General features: G+C 34.1%; 2 protein-coding genes across 9 annotated transcripts in view; one reads left to right on the plus strand and one right to left on the minus strand.

Annotated features, from left to right (window-relative positions):
* LOC134248881 (synaptosomal-associated protein 25-like) overlaps window positions 1–12,740 on the plus strand; it is a 32,107-nt gene extending 19,367 nt beyond the window's left edge. For 2 of the 8 annotated variants that reach the window (XM_062731273.1, XM_062731278.1), the window contains 6 exons: window positions 52–93; window positions 2,014–2,062; window positions 5,268–5,385; window positions 5,599–5,730; window positions 9,452–9,596; window positions 12,495–12,740. In XM_062731273.1, the coding sequence (XP_062587257.1) occupies window positions 52–93; window positions 2,014–2,062; window positions 5,268–5,385; window positions 5,599–5,730; window positions 9,452–9,596; window positions 12,495–12,563 (555 nt within the window). In that variant the 3' untranslated portion in view covers window positions 12,564–12,740. The other 6 variants (XM_062731271.1, XM_062731274.1, XM_062731272.1 and 3 more) reach the window with 4 other exon arrangements.
* A 4,048-nt stretch (window positions 12,741–16,788) lies between these two features.
* LOC134248885 (leucine-rich repeat-containing protein 57-like) overlaps window positions 16,789–20,945 on the minus strand; it is a 99,466-nt gene continuing 95,309 nt past the window's right edge. Inside the window, exons 2-6 of the mRNA XM_062731282.1 lie at window positions 20,682–20,805; window positions 18,395–18,530; window positions 18,045–18,313; window positions 17,630–17,815; window positions 16,789–17,329 (exon numbers count right to left, since the gene is read on the minus strand). Of these exons, the coding sequence (XP_062587266.1) occupies window positions 17,288–17,329; window positions 17,630–17,815; window positions 18,045–18,313; window positions 18,395–18,530; window positions 20,682–20,765 (717 nt within the window). The 5' untranslated portion in view covers window positions 20,766–20,805 and the 3' untranslated portion in view covers window positions 16,789–17,287. The remainder of the gene's footprint in view (window positions 17,330–17,629; window positions 17,816–18,044; window positions 18,314–18,394; window positions 18,531–20,681; window positions 20,806–20,945) is intronic.

Consider the following 20,945-nt stretch of genomic DNA (forward strand, 5'->3'; position numbering starts at 1 on the left):
TAAATTTTACATTACCTCTATGTTTACAAATGTTTTTTGTTTCTTTTTTAGTCCCTGGAGAGCACACGTCGGATGCTTAATATGTGTGAAGAGGTAAGTAATGAGTGCGTTATGAAGAGGACAGCGGTTTATCTTATGCATTGTTTAATTTTATCATCATTGAAATTTTGAGTATTCCTAGGATTAAGTCTTATCCAAAATTAAAGTCATTTTAGCAGTATTTGTCACCTGAACCCTCTCAAGCAAAAGACATCCAATTTATGCTATATAGTTTCAGAAAATCTCAAGTTGATTTTTTTTTTCTCATGAGCTTTTACAATACCTCATCCAGAGTATTTTGGAATTAAAGTTGTAATAATTAGTGCTATAGTTTGCAATTAATGTGATATCCACAATTAAATATTTATATCAAGAAGTATGTGAGGCTGTAGTATTTGTTATTGTGGAGAATCAGGTTACCTTTGTTCTGTTAAAGATAACTAGGAATCAAGGGAACGTGATATCGAGGATAAATTTCTTCAAAGAATTCTAGATTAAGGTTAAGACAAGCATTATAAGCTATGTTGCCATGAGCAGTGATCATTGTCCATGTTTTATTCAGACAGACCGCCAATAGATGCTAGGTGGTGGCCAATTCAAGTAAAACCTTTGTATTAATCAGGGCAAAGCAAGAATTTCTTAAGACTGAGTAGCCCTCTTTTTATTTATGTGAAATTTTGCTTTTACAATAACAATTTTTTAAAAGAAATATAATTTTTAATTGTAATGGATTTGCCCACAATTTAATCAATGTTTGCCTGATAGAGCAAAATTCTAAAGAAATGGCCTTTTGTCTTGACAATTTTGTAAAGATATAATAGGCATTCTCTCCCAAGAGAGTTGTCTCTCTTATCAGAAGGTCAGTGAACCTTAACATAAAGAGGGAAAACCTTACCTGAGGTAGAGTGGGACAGAAATGGGGTATCAAAGTTTTATGTAGGGATATAAAATAGTGAATTGCAGGAACAGCAAAATATTCCCCAAAGCAAGAATATTAGCCTAGCCAGGACATATAATGAAGTATTCTTCTAATGAATAGCAAAGCCATGATAATCAGGGTCATAGTTACTCAGGTGAGCATTGAGACCCATAGGCCTCTTATTTGATTGATTGATTGATTAAAGTAGGGAGGGATCATTTAGTGAGCTTACTTCAGTCCAACAGTACCTCCAAAAAACTGAAGTGGACCTTTAATTTGCTGATTGGGTTTTCTTGATGTAAAGAAATTCTTGCTTTACCAGGATCTTTCCACAGTGGTTAATTTGGTCGCCAAATAAATATTTTTTCCACTTTTCAGGGAAATAAATATTTTTTCCACTTTTCAGGGATGCTTTTGTAAAGTTAAGTTTTGGTCAGTGGGGAAAAATCAAGTTCTGCTTTATGATAGTCATAAATAAAGCATTGAAATTTTTCTATATTTACAATATATGAATCTCTTAATTCCATTTTCATTTTTCTATGAATTAAAATGTTTTGACATGCAACAGGCCAAGGAGGCAGGCATACAAACTCTTGTTATGATAGATGAACAGGGAGGTAAGCAGAAGAGCCTATTGTATTGGCTGTTCTGTTTGTTAGACACACTGGCTATGTATCAGTAGTCATTTCTGTCACACACTGTTTGCGTGTATTATTAGTGTTTATCATATGTTCAATGACGATTCATTTGTTGTTTAAGTTAAGGTATCTTTCTTTGTAGTAAGAAACATTTGTTTCCGTTTGTTGTATGAATACATGCACAGAAACATGTCAGTTTTTGTGAAATACTTTTATGTTCTGGTGTCACCCTCAAACAATAGTAGAGAAAAAAATTCACAAAGGAATCTTCTACAAAAAATAAGAATCGTTCATACAGAGTCTTTGGCTTACACTGCAAAGCTTTACTAACCCATATATAAGAGATAGTGGGAGATGCTTGTGAATTTTTGTTACGGTTTTTGATGTGTGTTGATCTGTTTTCTATCCTCTGACCAGAGTAAGGAGGCGGGCATCAAGACATTAGTAATGCTTGATGAGCAGGGAGGTAAGATAACCATGACAACATGTAACTGTGGTGGCTGCCCTCTGCTTACAGCCTACATGTACTCCCAAGTTTTCGGAATATCAATTTTGGCTTTGTTTTCTTTAAATGAATTCTTTAATCAATTCTAAAATTAATCCCAAATATGATATTTTGATTATTATTTTAAAATAATATATTTTAAAACATATATGAATGACTTCATCAGCAACTGTATTGAGTCTTTTTACAAGGAAATTTTATGAAATGAATACCATCATATCTTAAATATTTTCTGGAATTCCATATAATGTAATGTCAGTCCAAGGAAAATAGAAATCTTTAAATCCAGTAAATATAATTTTAATATGTAACAATTGTACAGGAATTAGTTAATAATATCGTATTATTCCGTAGAACTAGTTTTATAATTACATATTATTCCAAAAGCCTGGGAGGAGTGTAGTATATCGGACTGTCTCTAATGCCTCCAGATTCCAGTCGCTGCAGCATTTCTCTGTGTCCAACAGTGTACACTGTAGCAGTTATTGTCTGCTTATTTTTAAGTTCTCTTTTTTGTTTGGTTTTGTAGATTAATTATCTCATGATTTTTTACAGACTTTTCTTTGCTTTGATTTATGATAAAAAACAAAATATTACAAGGATTTATCTGATTGCACTGTGATTCTGTGAATATAATAATTGTAAACCATATCAGATAGTGACATAGGAAGTTTGATCAAAAAATTCATTTCATTATATAAACTACTTTATAAACACAATGTAAGTTTTCATTTATTGCCGCCTGGCAAGAAATTTACTGACTTTATGACTTGTTACTCTTTGGCACTCTTGTTTTCAGTTAATTTGCATATATTTTTAACCTCTTAGACCATCTTTTAAAATAATGTTTTCTTGCCCTCGCCCAACTCAGGGTAAAATTATAGGGTTTGTAGGTAGGTGGGAATTTTTTCTTTAGAAAACATCAACATATTTGCAGACGGGATAAGAAGAATTGACAGAAAAAAATATCATGTCCTGGAATGTAAAAGACAAGTTTTGAGAATAGGGCGAGTTTAAGTCAGTTATTTGAGAATAAGCAAATTCATCAAGCGATTAGACTTTAATTTTGTCATATCCTAATGTTGCTTATGTTCCCTGTGACAATATATTATCTCTACTAGTAGTTTGAAATGTTATCCATGCCAAGGAGTTGTCTCCATTTTGTTTTAAAGTCCTTCCACCCTCTTTGGGACATAAATAAGGAACTCTTTTGGAATCCTTGCCTGGAGTCTAATTAGTGTACTTTAATACAGCTGTAGACTGTCAAAGTGACACAGGCCGTGTAACGTGCACCTTGTTTAGCTAGCATGCTCTCCTGCATGTGACAGATTTACGACCAACTTTCATTTATTCTGGAAATGAAGCTCCTATTCTGGGTCTCTCAGTGTCCAGATTTGGCTCAGTAATGACTTGTACTGGTATCGATTCTGCCATCGGGGATCTAAAATCCCGGGCAAGTCTTGGGAAAGTACAAGATGGAAATAAAAACAAGAGTTATTATGAGGTCTTCAAAATTATAATACAAGATTTCAGTATCCTGCTCATCATTACAACTGAAATGTCATTTAGACTGTAGAACTGTAGCTCACTGATCTGAAAAATAGGAGGATGGCCTAACCATTTTTATTTACTCCAATTCTTTACGTAGAAGTGAGATACAGATCTGCGGCTTATTTATATACCATCTGATTCTAATGTTCTCTCTTTATGCTCTTGTCCTTCCTTTCAAGAATGACAAACATTTAAATGATAATTGTGAGAAAATAAGATATTGGCAGCATTGATCTTGTCTTCCAACAATTAAGAAGTTTCTTGTCTAAAAACCCTTCTTCTGATCTCTAAAAAAAGTTTATATTAAATACATGTAGGTTGAATTGATTTTCTGATAAATAAATAAATAAATAGTACATTAAGAAAGAAGAAGCTTTTTGCTTTATAAATCTTTTTCTCTGCTGCTGAGTATTAAACAAATACCCGGTACTCTGAATGCATATACTTATTTTATGATGACAAATGGTGCCTCTTTCAAAATTAGGAATTTGATGGCCCCTGGGTCGATGTTCTGGTGTTAGGGTAGGGCTGTTTTGTAAAGAGTGAAAAAATACAATTTATTTCCATCATAGATTGCTAGAATTCGTTACTTTGAAATCACAAATTTTCGTTGGGGTTTAATTTTTGTTGTTTTCGAGGTATGATGAGACCCACGAAATGTAAAATGTTACATACCTAAGTACTTATTAATTCTTGATCCACAAAATCAAATCCCCATGAACCAAGAGATTTTCCTCAAATACGAAAATTTGACCCCACCAAAAAATATGTGATTTTACAGTAGTATTTTTTATGGAAATCCTATGTTCACTCTTACTTATTCATTAACTGTGTAAAAGGTTTTAGCTATTGTTATTTTCTTTTTTCTTATTGCTAGTTGTTTTAAGTCATCTTTTACTTTTTTTAAAACTTTCTTTTTATTTTGCATGTAGTATTGATGTTGTGATTTTGTTTTTAAAATCTTTCAGTCACAAGATGTTGGAATTAAAACCATCGTAATGTTGGATCAACAAGGGGGTAAGATGGCATGATCGATTAACAGCATGTTGAGAGTTGATGAAGGCAACGTATAATGAATTATAGCTTTAATATGGTTGCTTTTTATTATGACCTGTATATTGCTGTGGTTTGATCAAATGGAAGGGTTTTGAATGCTTAACTAATTTATTTGTTTAATTAATCTCCATTTCATAATAGTGATGACTATTAAATCATTGTAGATTAAAGATTATTTATTGCATTTGCATTTAAATTTATTTATAAAAAGTATCTAGTGTGCTAATTTTTGATAACTTAAGTGATTCCTCGTTTTACCCTTGTTACTAGATTGTTAAATACCAAGTTTGCCGAAAGATTCACCTTAACTGTAAATGTATAACATTTGGCTGTGCATTTTATTTAGCACCTTTCCTGAAAAGCAGCTTCCAATGAATGAAGTACATTGCTAAATCCTTTGATTATAAAGGAAATTCAGCATGCACTAAATCAGTTCTTTGTCTACTTGTTGAAAATTTGGCCAAATGTCTTGCATGCCAATTAAATACATTTACAGTATGTTACAATCATAATGTAGTGTTTTAAAATGCTAAATTTTCTCCATTATAATTTAAAATAGAACAATTGGACCGAATTGAAGAGGGTATGGACCAAATCAACCAGGACATGAGAGATGCTGAGAAAAACCTGGAGGGACTGGAAAAGTGTTGTGGGCTCTGTGTGTTACCATGGAAACGGTTTGTATTTAAAATCATTTTTACCTGGTACCCTTACATACAGGAGATAGACTTTCACATTTTCTGTCCTGTTGGGTTGTGAACATGTTTTTTTTAACATACTTTTACTAAATGTGATTTTAGTATGATATAACAAAGAAGTGAGTGGGTGACTTCTTTATTGACAGCATAACCTTGAATTTCAGTATGTGAACATATTTTATATTTTTCCAGGGCAAAGAACTTTGAGAAAGGAGGAGACTATGACAAAACATGGAAGGCATCAGAGGATGGGAAGGTGAACACGAATGGTCCAAGGGTGATAGTAGGTGAAACCGCTGGGCCACAGGGACCAATCATCACTAGGTAGGTCAAAGGTCTGCCAGGCCAAGGAAATCACTAGGTAGGTCAAAAGCCTGCTAGAACAAGGCAAACAATAATCACTGGGTAGGTCAAAAGCCTGCTAGACCAAGGAAATCGCTAGGTAGGTCAAAGTCTGCTAGGCCAAGGAAACAATAATCACTAGGTAGGTCAAAAGTCTGCTAGACCAAGGAAATCACTAGGTAGGTCAAAGTCTGCTAGGCCAAGGAAATCACTAGGTAGGTCAAAGTCTGCTAGACCAAGGAAATCACTAGGTAGGTCAAAGTCTGCTAGACCAAGGCAAACAATAATCACTGGGTAGGTCAAAAGTCTGCTAGACCAAGGAAATCACTAGGTAGGTCAAAAGTCTGCTAGGCCAAGGAAACAATAATCACTGGGTAGGTCAAAAGCCTGCTAGACCAAGGAAATCACTAGGTAGGTCAAAAGTCTGCTAGGCCAAGGAAACAATAATCACTGGGTAGGTCAAAAGTCTGCTAGACCAAGGAAATCACTAGGTAGGTCAAAAGTCTGCTAGGCCAAGGCAAACAATAATCACTGGGTAGGTCAAAAGCCTGCTAGACCAAGGAAATCGCTAGGTAGGTCAAAGTCTGCTAGGCCAAGGAAACAATAATCACTAGGTAGGTCAAAAGTCTGCTAGACCAAGGAAATCACTAGGTAGGTCAAAAGTCTGCTAGACCAAGGCAAACAATAATCACTAGGTAGGTCAAAAGCCTGCTAGACCAAGGAAATCACTAGGTAGGTCAAAAGTCTGCTAGACCAAGGCAAACAATAATCACTGGGTAGGTCAAAAGTCTGCTAGACCAAGGAAATCACTAGGTAGGTCAAAGTCTGCTAGGCCAAGGAAATCACTAGGTAGGTCAAAGTCTGCTAGACCAAGGAAATCACTAGGTAGGTCAAAGTCTGCTAGACCAAGGCAAACAATAATCACTGGGTAGGTCAAAAGTCTGCTAGACCAAGGAAATCACTAGGTAGGTCAAAAGTCTGCTAGGCCAAGGAAACAATAATCACTGGGTAGGTCAAAAGCCTGCTAGACCAAGGAAATCACTAGGTAGGTCAAAAGTCTGCTAGACCAAGGCAAACAATAATCACTGGGTAGAATAAAAGTCTGCTAGACCAAGGAAATCACTAGGTAGGTCAAAAGTCTGCTAGGCCAAGGAAACAATAATCACTGGGTAGGTCAAAAGTCTGCTAGACCAAGGAAATCACTAGGTAGGTCAAAAGTCTGCTAGGCCAAGGAAACAATAATCACTGGGTAGGTCAAAAGTCTGCTAGACCAAGGAAATCACTAGGTAGGTCAAAAGTCTGCTAGACCAAGGCAAACAATAATCACTAGGTAGAATAAAAGTCTGCTAGACCAAGGAAATCACTAGGTAGGTCAAAGTCTGCTAGGCCAAGGAAACAATAATCACTGGGTAGGTCAAAGTCTGCTAGACCAAGGCAAACAATAATCACTGGGTAGGTCAAAAGTCTGCTAGACCAAGGAAATCACTAGGTAGGTCAAAAGTCTGCTAGGCCAAGGAAACAATAATCACTAGGTAGGTCAAAGTCTGCTAGACCAAGGCAAACAATAATCACTGGGTAGGTCAAAAGTCTGCTAGACCAAGGAAATCACTAGGTAGGTCAAAAGTCTGCTAGACCAAGGAAATCACTAGGTAGGTCAAAGTCTGCTAGGCCAAGGAAATCACTAGGTAGGTCAAAGTCTGCTAGACCAAGGAAATCACTAGGTAGGTCAAAGTCTGCTAGACCAAGGCAAACAATAATCACTGGGTAGGTCAAAAGTCTGCTAGACCAAGGAAATCATAGGTAGGTCAAAAGTCTGCAGGCCAAGGAAACAATAATCACTGGGTAGGTCAAAAGCCTGCTAGACCAAGGAAATCACTAGGTATAATTTAAAATGCTAGGCCAAGGAAACAATAATCACTGGGTAGGTCAAAAGTCTGCTAGACCAAGGAAATCACTAGGTAGGTCAAAGTCTGCTAGGCCAAGGAAACAATAATCACTGGGTAGGTCAAAGTCTGCTAGACCAAGGCAAACAATAATCACTGGGTAGGTCAAAAGTCTGCTAGACCAAGGAAATCACTAGGTAGGTCAAAGTCTGCTAGGCCAAGGAAACAATAATCACTGGGTAGGTCAAAGTCTGCTAGACCAAGGAAATCACTAGGTAGGTCAAAAGTCTGCTAGACCAAGGCAAACAATAATCACTGGGTAGGTCAAAAGTCTGCTAGGCCAAGGAAACAATAATCACTGGGTAGGTCAAAAGTCTGCTAGGCCAAGGAAACAATAATCACTGGGTAGGTCAAAAGTCTGCTAGACCAAGGAAATCACTAGGTAGGTCAAAAGTCTGCTAGGCCAAGGAAATCACTAGGTAGGTCAAAAGTCTGCTAGGCCAAGGAAACAATAATCACTGGGTAGGTCAAAAGTCTGCTAGACCAAGGAAATCACTAGGTAGGTCAAAGTCTGCTAGACCAAGGCAAACAATAATCACTAGGTAGAATAAAAGTCTGCTAGACCAAGGAAATCACTAGGTAGGTCAAAAGTCTGCTAGGCCAAGGAAACAATAATCACTGGGTAGGTCAAAAGTCTGCTAGACCAAGGAAATCACTAGGTAGGTCAAAGTCTGCTAGACCAAGGCAAACAATAATCACTAGGTAGAATAAAAGTCTGCTAGACCAAGGAAATCACTAGGTAGGTCAAAAGTCTGCTAGACCAAGGAAACAATAATAATACGTAACAGATAATAGGTAACTGAAAGAGTTTTGGACCATGTACATAGACTACAATGAGGTAGATAAGGTATAAAGAAACTAAAGAAATTCAACAATTTGTTGTAACTTAAGAAACAATAATCACTAAAAATGGGCTGATATAAAATATTGAGCAGTGAGGGATCTTTTTTATGCAAGCACCTATTGAGACACAGGACCTCAGTTTACGTATGAACCCAAAGCTTAAGGATTAATCCTTACTCCACAACTCTAAAGCCTTGTGCATGTATCCCCACATTCTAAAAGCATTGTGATGTCACGTATATTGCATTGTTTACACAGTTGCATCTTGGTTTCCACTGCAGAGATGTGTCTTAGCAAGCCTCGCCCTCTATCACGTTTTCTTACCCTCGCCCAAATATCGCTTATATTTCAAGACAGTAACCATGTATTTTATGTACATCTATGTCGAAAACCAAATAAAAAAGGGATTTTTAGTGAGAAGGAAGCTAAATGATAACCCACAGAGGACTAGTACAAAGGAAAGTCTGCAGGAACCCCATTAATCAGTGATAAAATGTTAACGATGAGAAATAAACAAAAGGTCTGTAGATCATATACAGAGACTCAATAATGGGTAGGTCTGAATACAAAGTGAAACAACCCAATAATCACCAGATAAACCATAATATAGCAAAATTTCCACAGGATCCAATAATCACTAAGTTGGTCAAGGATATTTTTGGTCTACAAGATCACAGGGATCAAACAATTTGAAAGCGTATTCTGCATAGGAAGAACAACAAAGTATTACTTGTCTATAGCATATTTATCTCAGAAATTTCAGAGATATATCTCATGGTCTTTCTTTATAATATAATCATTGTTATGTCTTTACTTTGGAAGCAATTTGTTTAATTGCCAATGTTTTATTAAAAATGTCGGAGAAATATCAAAATAACATGAACTTATAACCTTTGATATGTTTTTATTTTTGGTAGAATTACCAATGATGCTCGTGAGGATGAAATGGAGGAAAACTTGACACAAGTCAGTGGCATGCTGGGTAATCTTCGAAACATGGCTATTGACATGGGCAGTGAGATAGAATCCCAAAACAGACAAATCGACCGCATTAACAATAAGGTCAGTCACGCATTTCTTCTACAAAAAATTTACATAATTTTTCTTGTTAGACAGGGAGATATTTTTGAAATGATTTAATTTTTGAAGACAAATTCTCCTCTATTGTAAAATAGATTACATTATGTATGTTTTTGCTGATCTGTTTTTTTGCAGGGTGGATCCAATGTGGAGCGTATTATTGAGGCCAATAAACGAGCCAATCTTTTGCTTAAAGATTAACAGATGACTGAACAGTGTATTTATATATATGTGTTATTTCTGTCAGATCACTTCATCCTATACTTCTTCATTGGTTTATAAAAAGAAAATAGCAATTGGAAGTACTGGTTAAAATGTGGTCTAAACATCAAATCAATGAAGTTGTATTTCCTAATTATAATCTTTAATTTGATGTATCACTTTATCTTTTTCAGTGGCATGTAGAGTAAACTATGATTTTATTTTTTTTTTTGCAAGAAAACATGTAAGGAATATGTACCAGTAATATATCAGCACATGACCCATAGGTTTTGAATGTATTTTATAAAGTTTTGGGCATTGATGAAAAGATTTCTTCACAAACAGTCTGTGTCCCTTAAAAAAATGTTTTACTGTATTAATTATTATAATATTTGATAGGTCCCTTTTTCTTATGATGCCATTCTTTAAAACATGTACATGTAGGATACAGTTGTAAATTAGTGCTTTTTTGTAGGATTAATTTCATAGTTACATATGGAATCACTCAAGTCAATCAGATGATAAGAAATTCTAAAGTCCTTAAACGTAGAAAATGCTGAGGTACACATTCCTTATATGTCTTCACTTTTACCCTAGGATCCAACACCTTGTATGATTTATCACAGACGATTCCCCCTAGTAAGACTTCAGTTTTTGTCAATCCCGCAATATTATTTTATTTTCATTTCTTTATCTCTTACAGCACAGCTTGTGTCACAAATCCTGCTTCTTTTTTAATCACTGAATAGATGTCTTTCATTGTTTTGCTTATACATGGAATTTTTTTTTCAAGGTCATTTAAAAAGTGTCTGTGTAAGCACCAATGCATTTTAAAAATGGTTACAACTACAAAATAAGATGCACATCAGTTTCTTAGAATGATTTTAAAAGCATAATTCTCAAAATAATATATCCAGAATTTCCAAATTCAATATTCAGAACCTTGATAATTATTAGGTCTTTCTTATTTTTTAATACCATTTAATCAGAACTTTTAATAAGAATTCAATTTTGGCATTATTAAAGAGGATTTTGAGATCATTTAAGTTGAATATTGCGTAGTACAATTTACGCTGTATACTGGTAGGTTTTTATAGCTATCTTTCTTAACAATATAAAATTACCTCTTGCTGAAAATACATGTATCATCATTTGTGTTGAGAGATAAATTGCTAAATGTGTCTCACCAAAAGTTCTACTTTCACGGTAATGCCAGAGATCAGTTCGAAGAATATTTTCTTAGAAACTGTTAAATTAAATTAATAAATTAATAATTACCGGTATAAAGTTGATAGATTTAAAAACTCAATAAGGCCAAGATTGAAGGTCTTTTTAATACAACAGTCTGATTAATACGGCCAATCCTGGATGTGGATTACTAACAAAGCCTCATTAACCTGCTGTGTTTTAATTACAGACCCAGTCTAACGAGTCCCGGATTCAGGGAGCGAACCAGAGAGCCAGAAAGATACTGAAAGATAACTAACTGTTGATATTGCATTCCTTTTTATTAAACTATTATAGATTTATCATTATTTTCTCTTACTGCAATACATGTATCTACTTAACACCTCATTATTTTTATGTTACCTCATGTAGATGCATAGCAGAATGTGTACATTCTCAGTCATGTATGACATTTCATCATTAAATGCAGAAAAGGTGTGATGCAGAATTTACAAACGAATTGAAATCTGTCCTTGGCATGGATTTGTGATAAGTGTTGGTTGTGTTTCGTTCTGTACCTAGTGGAGACACAGTATTGTTGATAGAGTTGGTTGTGTTTACTTCTGTACCTAGTGGAGACACAATTGTTGGTAGAGTTGGTTGTGTTTGGTTCTGTGCCCAGTAGAGAGACAATTTTCAGTTGAAAAATGGATCTACATAGAAGAAATTTCAAAGCTTTGCATCCAAATTAAGAATAAATCTAAGAAAAATTAAGATATACATTAAGCAGATTTTGCATTAGTGTCATGAACAGTAAACAAATGAATTCCATATAAGTACAGGTAATGTTATAATGTTTGTGACATTTATTATTAAAGAAAGAAAAGCATACATGTAGATCCATATTTGTTGTGTATTATGTTTCCTTAGTGTTTCAAGTTCATTTGATTCCTTGAGAAGGAAGGGAGTAGTATTTGATTATATTCACCTGCAAGGATTTCTGTCAACAATGGTGAAAGTCAAAATGAGCAGTTCAAGTAAATCTACGTTTTGTGTTAATTTTCTCTTCTGAATTTAAAATGATTGGGTCTTTGGTGAATATAACAAGTACTTCCTTTTCTTTCTGTTTGAAATTATTTCTTGTTGTTATTATTTTTTAAGCAGAGTTAACCTGTAATGTCTTCTTTAGAAAAAACTTATTGAATAGCACTTTTAAAACCAGCAGAAAATAAAGCATATTAAGACTTGTTTTCATTGTGATGAAGATTATTTAATAGAACATTCTACAGAAGTCATTCCAGAAAACATGCATTAACTATATTTAGCATGCCTGTTTTGTTTATTTACAAAAAGAATCAGACATTTTAAGCGTAAAAAAAAAAAAAAAAAACTACTCAGAAGTTGCCTAACAATAGCTATACTTATCTGGTGTCTGAGACTTTTTGAGTTAGATTGTTGTTGTTGATTTTCTTTTTTTTAAGCATGCATTTTATTCTGTTTTTTGCACCACAGGGTGGATGTTTGAATGATCGTGTTGATGCTGCCAACAAAAGGGCAAACAAAATTCTCCGTAACCAATGATAAATTCTCATCTACGTGTTTCGAATTTCTTCTCTCCGAGATGCCAAATCAAAAGTTTACAAAACCATTCAGAAGGTTGGTCTGCCAGGGGCCGACAACTCATGAAGATAAATTACGCACCTGTAAATTCATTGTATGATCATGGGAGCTCTTAAGATTTTAAACTTGTTTTACTTTTAACATAAAAACTGGGGTATAATTGATTTTTATTGAGAGCATGTCCACCTGCTAAATCAACTGAACATATCTGTAATAACTTGGTTGTTTCGTTTATCCTGGTTCTCTATAAAACTTTAAGAACTGGATTCAATCATCAGTTTGATAATTGGATTCCTGATGAATTAATAATTATTAAAAAAAAAAAAAATGTCTGTCAGATTTACACCTTGAAAGACACTGTTGTTGCATGCAGAAATTCTTTGTGTCCAAACTGCAAAATTTTAACTCTGGGCATATATTGTGCAATATGCTAATTCCAATATTAATTTAAAATTTTATGTATATATGTAGGACTCCAAAGTGCGATGGGACTCCAAAGTCCGATGGTTACGCCAAATGCGCCAAACCCCGATGGTTTATTCCGATGGCAAAACACAATAAACGTCTATGACGTCATAGTACTACTGCGCAAAAATGCGATGTCATGCCATGCCAATAAATAAAGACAAAATATCATAAATACAAAGACTAACCCTCGTCTTTTGGATGTAGGTGCGAAACTAAGACTTATCAGTCGAACAATGAGTATCAACTCTAACCTAACTATCATAGGTGGGTGCAGGACTAATCAAATCAGCCCAATAGTGTGCGAGGACTAACCCTAAAATCTCTCGGGTGGGTTCGAAGAAGCACCTTACTGTTCAAGGACTAGCCCTTATCACTCCAATGGTGTACGAGGACTAACCCTAATACCTCTGGTGGTGGGTGAAAACAAAAAGCAATATCCGTAAAAACGTATGTGAGACGAATACTGAATCAATTAATTTTGAATGCAGAATAACGTCATGACGTCGGACTATTGTGACGTAAAATTTCCTACCATATATATACCATCGCACTTCACGTCGCGCGTAGGAAACGAGCCATACTTTGGCGTGACCATCGGACATTGGCGTCCGTAAAGACAACGAGCCATCGGGGTTTGGCGCAGACCATCGGGGTTTGGCGAGATCATCGGACTTTGGCGTCACCATCGGACTTTGGAGTCTTACATATATATAGAATAACACATGTATATTAAATCAGATTCTGCATTAATTACCAGTAGTTGTTTTGTATTGTGTATTTTCATCTTCTGCATACTTGATGAAGTTTGTGTATTATTGATGTTCAATCTTCTCTCTATCTTTTTCTAGAACACCTAGCAGCTAGGTAGACATAACTGTTGTTATCATCATTGTTTCATTTTAATTAAGCTCAAAAACAGCACTGCAGATCATGACATCATGTGATAGGCACTAGTGTTTGAAATAAAAAAAAACAACTCGTGCTTGAAATTGATGCTTAATATATATATATATATATATATATATATATATATATATATATATATATATATATATATATATATATATATATATATATTAAAACTTAAATTATAAAGATCAATCAACCCAAAGGTTGACAATTGTGTGTACAAGTATGTTTTTGAATATAAAATCTCTTAGTTTTGTAGCCTTAAAAATATTAAAATTTAATAGTCAAATTGTAAATTAAAGGAATAAAATGTCATTTCTCTCAAATTTGATCAAAATGTATAGATAAAGATTGGTGTTTAATAGTTGTATATTAAACAGAAACTGCTTTCAGTCACTGTTACAAGGAACTGTTTTTTATCTTTGTGCTATACTTATGTTAATATATTATTAATAAACATCTCATGAAGCAAAGATTTCTTGTAATTATTTCCCAAGTGTCAGTGCATCTTAACCTTTGGTTAAGATATTGACTATAGGACTAAATCAGATAACCTTTGGCCCTCCCTCATCTCTTCCAAATTGACCCTTTTTATTGCTAAATCAATAAAATAGAAACAACAAATCACCTCCCTCATCATTTTTTGAGGTTTTGTACAATGTAAAAAGCTGCCTCATCATGTTTTCAATAAAAAGTAAAAAAAAAATGCCTCCCTCCCTCATCATATTCAAGGAATTAATTTTGCATGGCCTAAATTTATTTTTATGCCCCCCTTTGAAGAAGGGAGGGCATATTGCTTTGCTGCTGTCTGTCAGTCGGTCCACTTAGTTTCCATTCATTTTCTTCACAACCCTTGCACATACTGAATGAAATATGGTATACAGATATATCAGATGAATATCTAGGTCAAGTTCTGTTTTGGGTATGATCGCACTATTTTTGACAGAGTTATGCCCCTTGGACTTAGAAAAATTCCAATTTTTTGCAGTTTCCGTTCATTTTCTTTGCAACCGTTGCACATACTGAAATGAAATTTGGTATACAGATATATCAGATGAATATCTAGTCAAGTTATGTTTTGGGTATGATCACACCATTTTTGACAGAGTTATGCCCCATGGACTTAGAAAAATTCCAATTATTTGCAGTTTCTGTTCATTTATGCCCCATGGACTTACGCTTTGGGGTAAAAATCCTCTCATACCACTGAATGAAATTTTGAAACTTTCACAGAATCTTTATTACATATTGCCATTGTGCACCTCCTATTTTACTTTTTGATTCCACATATATTTTGGGTTTCCCGGCCACAGGAAAACATGGACTTTTTCACCAGTTATAACCATATGGGAGGCGGGGGGTATCATTTAGTGAGCTCATCGCTCACAGTACCTCTAGTTTTCTTCACAACTATTGCACATACTGAAATGAAATTTAGTGTACAGATTTATCAGATGATTCTGTTTTGGGTACAATTGCACCATTTATGCCCTTTTGGACTTTGAAAAATTCAAATTTGGGGGGAGGGGGACGTAAGTGTTTTACAAACATCTCTTGTTTTTCTTACAAATGTAATATTGTAGGCCATGGATAGCACAAATGTAATATTGTAGGCCATGGATAGCTCAGTCGGTAGAGCGCCTGTCTAGTGATGCAGGGGTCAGGGGTCAATTCCTGGCCTAGCCATGCATTTTTAATTTTTTGCTACACATACAAAACTTTAGTGCCAGCAAAGGTTTTGAGATGTGTACATTGCTTAATTGAGAATTATCAACTTTAATTTGGTACAGTAGATATACTGTTTTACCCCTGTTTGACTGTCTGTGACAAATTTTTCGTCACAGTTTTCACGGCAACTACTCACCTCAGATGCTTGAAAATTTAGCACTCTTTGTTTAGGCCTGCCATATGGCGATTTCCATATTTGTTTGAATCTGATGTTAACTTTGTATTTATCAGTGTGTCTGTCTCTACTATACATAAAAAATTTTGTCACAATATTCTCGGCAATTATTCATTGCAGATGCTTGAAATATTAGCACACTCTTTGTTTAGGCATGCCAAATGGTGGGATTCATTTTTATGATACAATATCAACTTCCTGTTTATCATGCAGGACCATACATAACAAATTTCATCTCAGTTTTCTCAGCAACATACTATTCATTGCAGATGCATGAAATTTTAGCACACTCTTTGTGTAGGCATGCCATAAGTGAAATTCATTTTTGCAAGAATCCAATCTCAACTTCCTGTCTATCTGTCTCTAAAATTTGTAACAAATTTTTGTTGCAGTTTTTTTTTAACAACTACTTAGTGCAGTTGCATGAAATTTAAGCACACTCTTTGTTGAGGCATGCCATATGGATGGATTCATTTTGATACAAGTCTCATGTTAATATTTTCCTGTTCTTTTCATTGTCTGTACGTAACTGAACTTGTGTATATTCACATCAGAGCAGGGGTATTACTAGTGAGCATTGGCACACAGACTTCTTATTACTAGTATTTCAATTTGGTCATAACATCTAGCACACGACATAACCAGTTTTTCCACTTTATATTTTAGATTAAAAAACAAAGGAAGGAAAAATACTTATAAATTACTGTTTGTTCTGTTTAATATATAATTAAACCACAAAGTAAATTAAAAAACAAATCATTTTTCCTATTCATTTTGCCCAAAAATACAATAAGTGGGTTCACAGCACATGTATACAATCCACATTACATACAATACTGGAAATAATGTAAAAATTCAAATCATTAAGGATAAAAATCATATTCAAGTAAAATAACTTGCAACATCATTCATCAGAACTACCATATCTAATAAATGAATGGTACAATTTTTGTAATCATGGTTATAAATTTGAAGGTATTTTTTGAATAAATACCCCATCATGAGAATTTACATGCTTTTTTTTTTATTTGGAGAGATGTGTTCTCTCAAGATATTAAAAAAATTAATTTGAATTTCCTACAAATCCCTTACTGAAAATTTGCACAAACTTTCTCTTCATATTTTTTTCTAAATATAGAATAAAATGAATTATTTAACTGCATATATTTTGAGAGAAATGTTACTAATTTTGATCAAGGGAACATAGCTTGTCAAAAACATTGCAAAATGACTGGCTTCTAATATGTTACCACTCATGTGAATTAGGTTCTTCATTTTAATCATTATTTAGAATACATAATTTATTCAGAATTGTTCATTATCCCTTCATTATACAATAAATCTTATGAACACAATATACAAAAAACAAATGAGAGAAGGACTAAAGTATTTTCAGGTTATTATCTCAATTAAACTTTTTCTTTGTTTCTGTATATCTTTCCATATACTGAAAAAAAAAAATTAAAGCCACAATTAGCATCTTGACCCTATCATTGAAATATCCTTTTAAGCTTACCTGAGCTGAAAGTGTATAAATTACCTTTTCTGATCACATTTACTCAGGTGTCTGCCAACCAAACTTGGCACAAAGCATTCTCGGGAAAAGGTAATTTATAAAGACCATAATTTGTGAAAAGTTATTGGCATCATTTAAAAATGTTTCCTTTAAAAACATGTACAGTGGTTCTTAAATGGACATTTGTTCATATGAAGAATTTCATTATGAAGCAATTTTTTACAATTTTACCTCTTCATAGCCTTCCAAGTTGTGAAAAGATTTCATATCAAAAACATTCCCCTCCACAGCAAAGAGAGCTATCTTTGATTCCTTCAGGATTTTAGGTGTAAACGCAGATATATCTAAGCAGTTCTCCTCTAGTCGCAATACCTTTAACCTTGGACACTGGGAAATACTCTCAGACAGACGAGAAATCTGATAAAAGCAATCCATTTTATTACATTACAATGTATTTACTGAAGGCTTTCAGCTACATTCAACCTTAATTCATGCTTCATATGTAGAATGGTCTTTAAAGCAATTATTTTTATATTATAATGAAAAAATTGTATCATACAAACAATGTGGAAGAATAACTGCCATGTATAAATTTATTAGTGCTAAGTAGAAACCTTTTTAAGATTGATCACATGAGATTATATACCTGGTTTTGATTTAAGTTGAGTTCAATCGCTTGACATGTGCTGACATATTCGGGAATTTCTGTTATTTTATTCCTTGATAAATTCACAGCATCCAGATTTTTAAGGGTATTAAGTGACCTTGGAAAGCTTGTGATTTTATTCTCTGACACATTCAGAGTTCGTAAGTTTGATAACTGTGACAGAGACTCAGGAAGTCTTGTTAGACTATTACCATCCAGTGATAAACTTTCTAATTTCTTCAAATTCCCAAGTTCTTCTGGTAAAATTTCTGAAAAATTTTAAAAAAATCATTATGGATGAAAGCTTCTTTATAATTGACAAGAACAAGCCTTATAGTTCTCTGTTGTACCTAGCTTGTTCCTGGACAGCACCAGATTCTTCAGAAGTGAAAATGAGCCGATAGAGGGAGGTAACTCAGGAAGCTTGTTATCAGATAAATCTAGGGTCCTCAGATTCTTTGTGAGCTTTTGCAGATCCTTTGGAAACTAAAAATAAATATAGAAAGCATACTTATTGAAAATAGTAGGGATTTTCTGAGAATCTTGGAATTGCTCCATTTTTTTTTTTAAATAGACTGAAATGGTAAAATCTATTAAAATGGTCCAATTTACCAACAAAAACAATTTCAAGGGTATCTACGGTTTTCTAAAATGACAATTGCAGAGATCTTATTAATTCTCCAGCATCCAGCATTACAAAAAACTGTAAACTGCAGTGGTTTCAGTACAGAATTCTGAATAAAATATTGGCAACTAATTCTTTTTTATTCAAAATCAGAAAGGTAGATTCTAAGCAGTGTAATTTTTGTCAAAGAGAAGTAGAGACAATTGAGCATATCTTATGGGAATGTGACCTTGTACAATTACTCCTTGAAAATTTTGAATATCATCTCCAGCAGAGAAATCTCCAGTTGCCCATAACAAAAAAAAAATATTTATTTTAGGCATTGAAGGAAAAAATAATGAAATAGCGAATGTTATAATTTTATGGCTAAAATATTATATTTATACTTCTAGATGTACAAAAAAACCTCTAAATGTGCAATCGGTGATATCAAACTTGAATCAATTTTATAAAACACAAAAATATAAATCATATAAAAATGGCGAAAAAGAAAAATTTGACACTCAATGGAACAGGTGGAACCAACTTTTTCTATAACTATCTCCTCTCTCTCTCTCTTCTCTCCCTCCTCTCTTATATGTAAAAATACACAATTCTGTAACACAGATTTTTAATGTTTCTGTATGAAATGAATTGTGTTAAAAAAAAAATAAATTAAAAAAAATAAAATTCTCCAGCATTCTAATCTAGATTCAGCAAACTTGCCCACGTCAGTTGAACAGTATACAACAGTGATGCTAGTTGTTTCCTGCAACTTTCTTTCTTTGTTTAATGTCTCTCAGAATTTTTCAGTCATTTTGAGACATCACCACTTGTAGGTGGAGGGCTGCAAAATTTACCTGTATTCAACACTTGAAACCTTTGAGCAGTGGGACCAGTTTATACAGTTTCATCTGAAGGACTGTTATCACCATCCCACAGTGAGATTTAAACTAGTGAAGTAAGGATTAACTCCTTGCTCTGACGTTGCCTGTGTGGCACAGTGGTTAGAGCATCTGCTCTAGAGTCACAGTTTAAGTTAATCCTTATGTCACAGGTTCGAATCCCACTGTGGGATGTGTAGACAAAGAAAGAAAGTTACAGGAAACGACTAGCATCACTGTTGTATACTGTTCACAGGTTCGAATCCCACTGTGGGATGTCAATGGCCTATATAGTGTGCTCACTGCTTAATGGCCCAGTGTGCCAAGTAAAGGTAAAATTTTTCAGCTCTCCACCAGCAATTGCTGGTGTCTCAATATAAGTGAAAAATTCTAAACAACAAAAAAACCATACTCTGCAAATCTAGAGTGAACACTCTACCAATGTGCCACATGGGCAACTCCTCCCAACTTTAAAAAATGACCATTTATGTTAGACACTTAATATTATATTCTCATTAAATATATTACTTTGTATAGTTTTAATCTTCAGAAGTGGATATAATGTGACACTGTATGTGTCCTCATCTCCAAAGAGAAAACCGAAACCATAAAAAAAATTTATTTCCATAACCCTTATAGTACGATTCTCAAATAACCTTGGACTTTCAGTAGGGCGTGGCTTTCTCCACACTACATAATTAACATCTCTCAAATGGCAAATAGATTCTGATTGGTTTAGTTAGAATAACATCAGCAACTTTAAATTGTTGTTGACAAAGATGAAACAACTTAAGCCCCACTCTCTGACGTACAAAACGCTATCATCGGATCATTGATACACTTGTTGACACTTGCCAGAATGCATATTTCAAGAGTGAATGAAAAGCTGTGTACATGTATTTCAGACGCTAATTATGTAACGTTGAGAATGCCACGCCTTACTGAAAGTCCAGGGTTAACTGAGAATTGTACTATATAAATCAAGAATAAACTATCATTAAATCCTTATGTTTGTACTTTTAACTCAACAATTGTCATATCTTTATCTTATTTAAATTAGTCGTTCAAAGTAGCACAAAACATGAAGAATTTACATTTATGTTAAAGAGGGCTATAGGTCCGTTTCAGTTGATGTCTTTTTTTACTGACCTCTTTCAGCCCGGCTTTACACAGCTGACAGGCACCTGTTTTCTCTGCGGTCTCAATATGCTGTGTTATGTTCGAATTTCCCATTCTTAATAACTTATTTCACATTTTAAATGTTGAGATTACTTGTCATATAAACACGGAAGTAAATGTGATAAACTAAATTTAAAACCGAGGCAGATATATTATTTCCGTTCAATAAAAAGAGTATTTATTTTATGCATTCATTATATGATATGTGCATTTATATATTCAAAATTATGATGA

Source organism: Saccostrea cucullata, unplaced genomic scaffold (assembly GCF_032062105.1).
Source record: "Saccostrea cucullata isolate Sc308-1 unplaced genomic scaffold, CSIRO_AGI_Scuc_v1 ctg62, whole genome shotgun sequence".
NCBI classification, from domain to species: domain Eukaryota; kingdom Metazoa; phylum Mollusca; class Bivalvia; order Ostreida; family Ostreidae; genus Saccostrea; species Saccostrea cuccullata.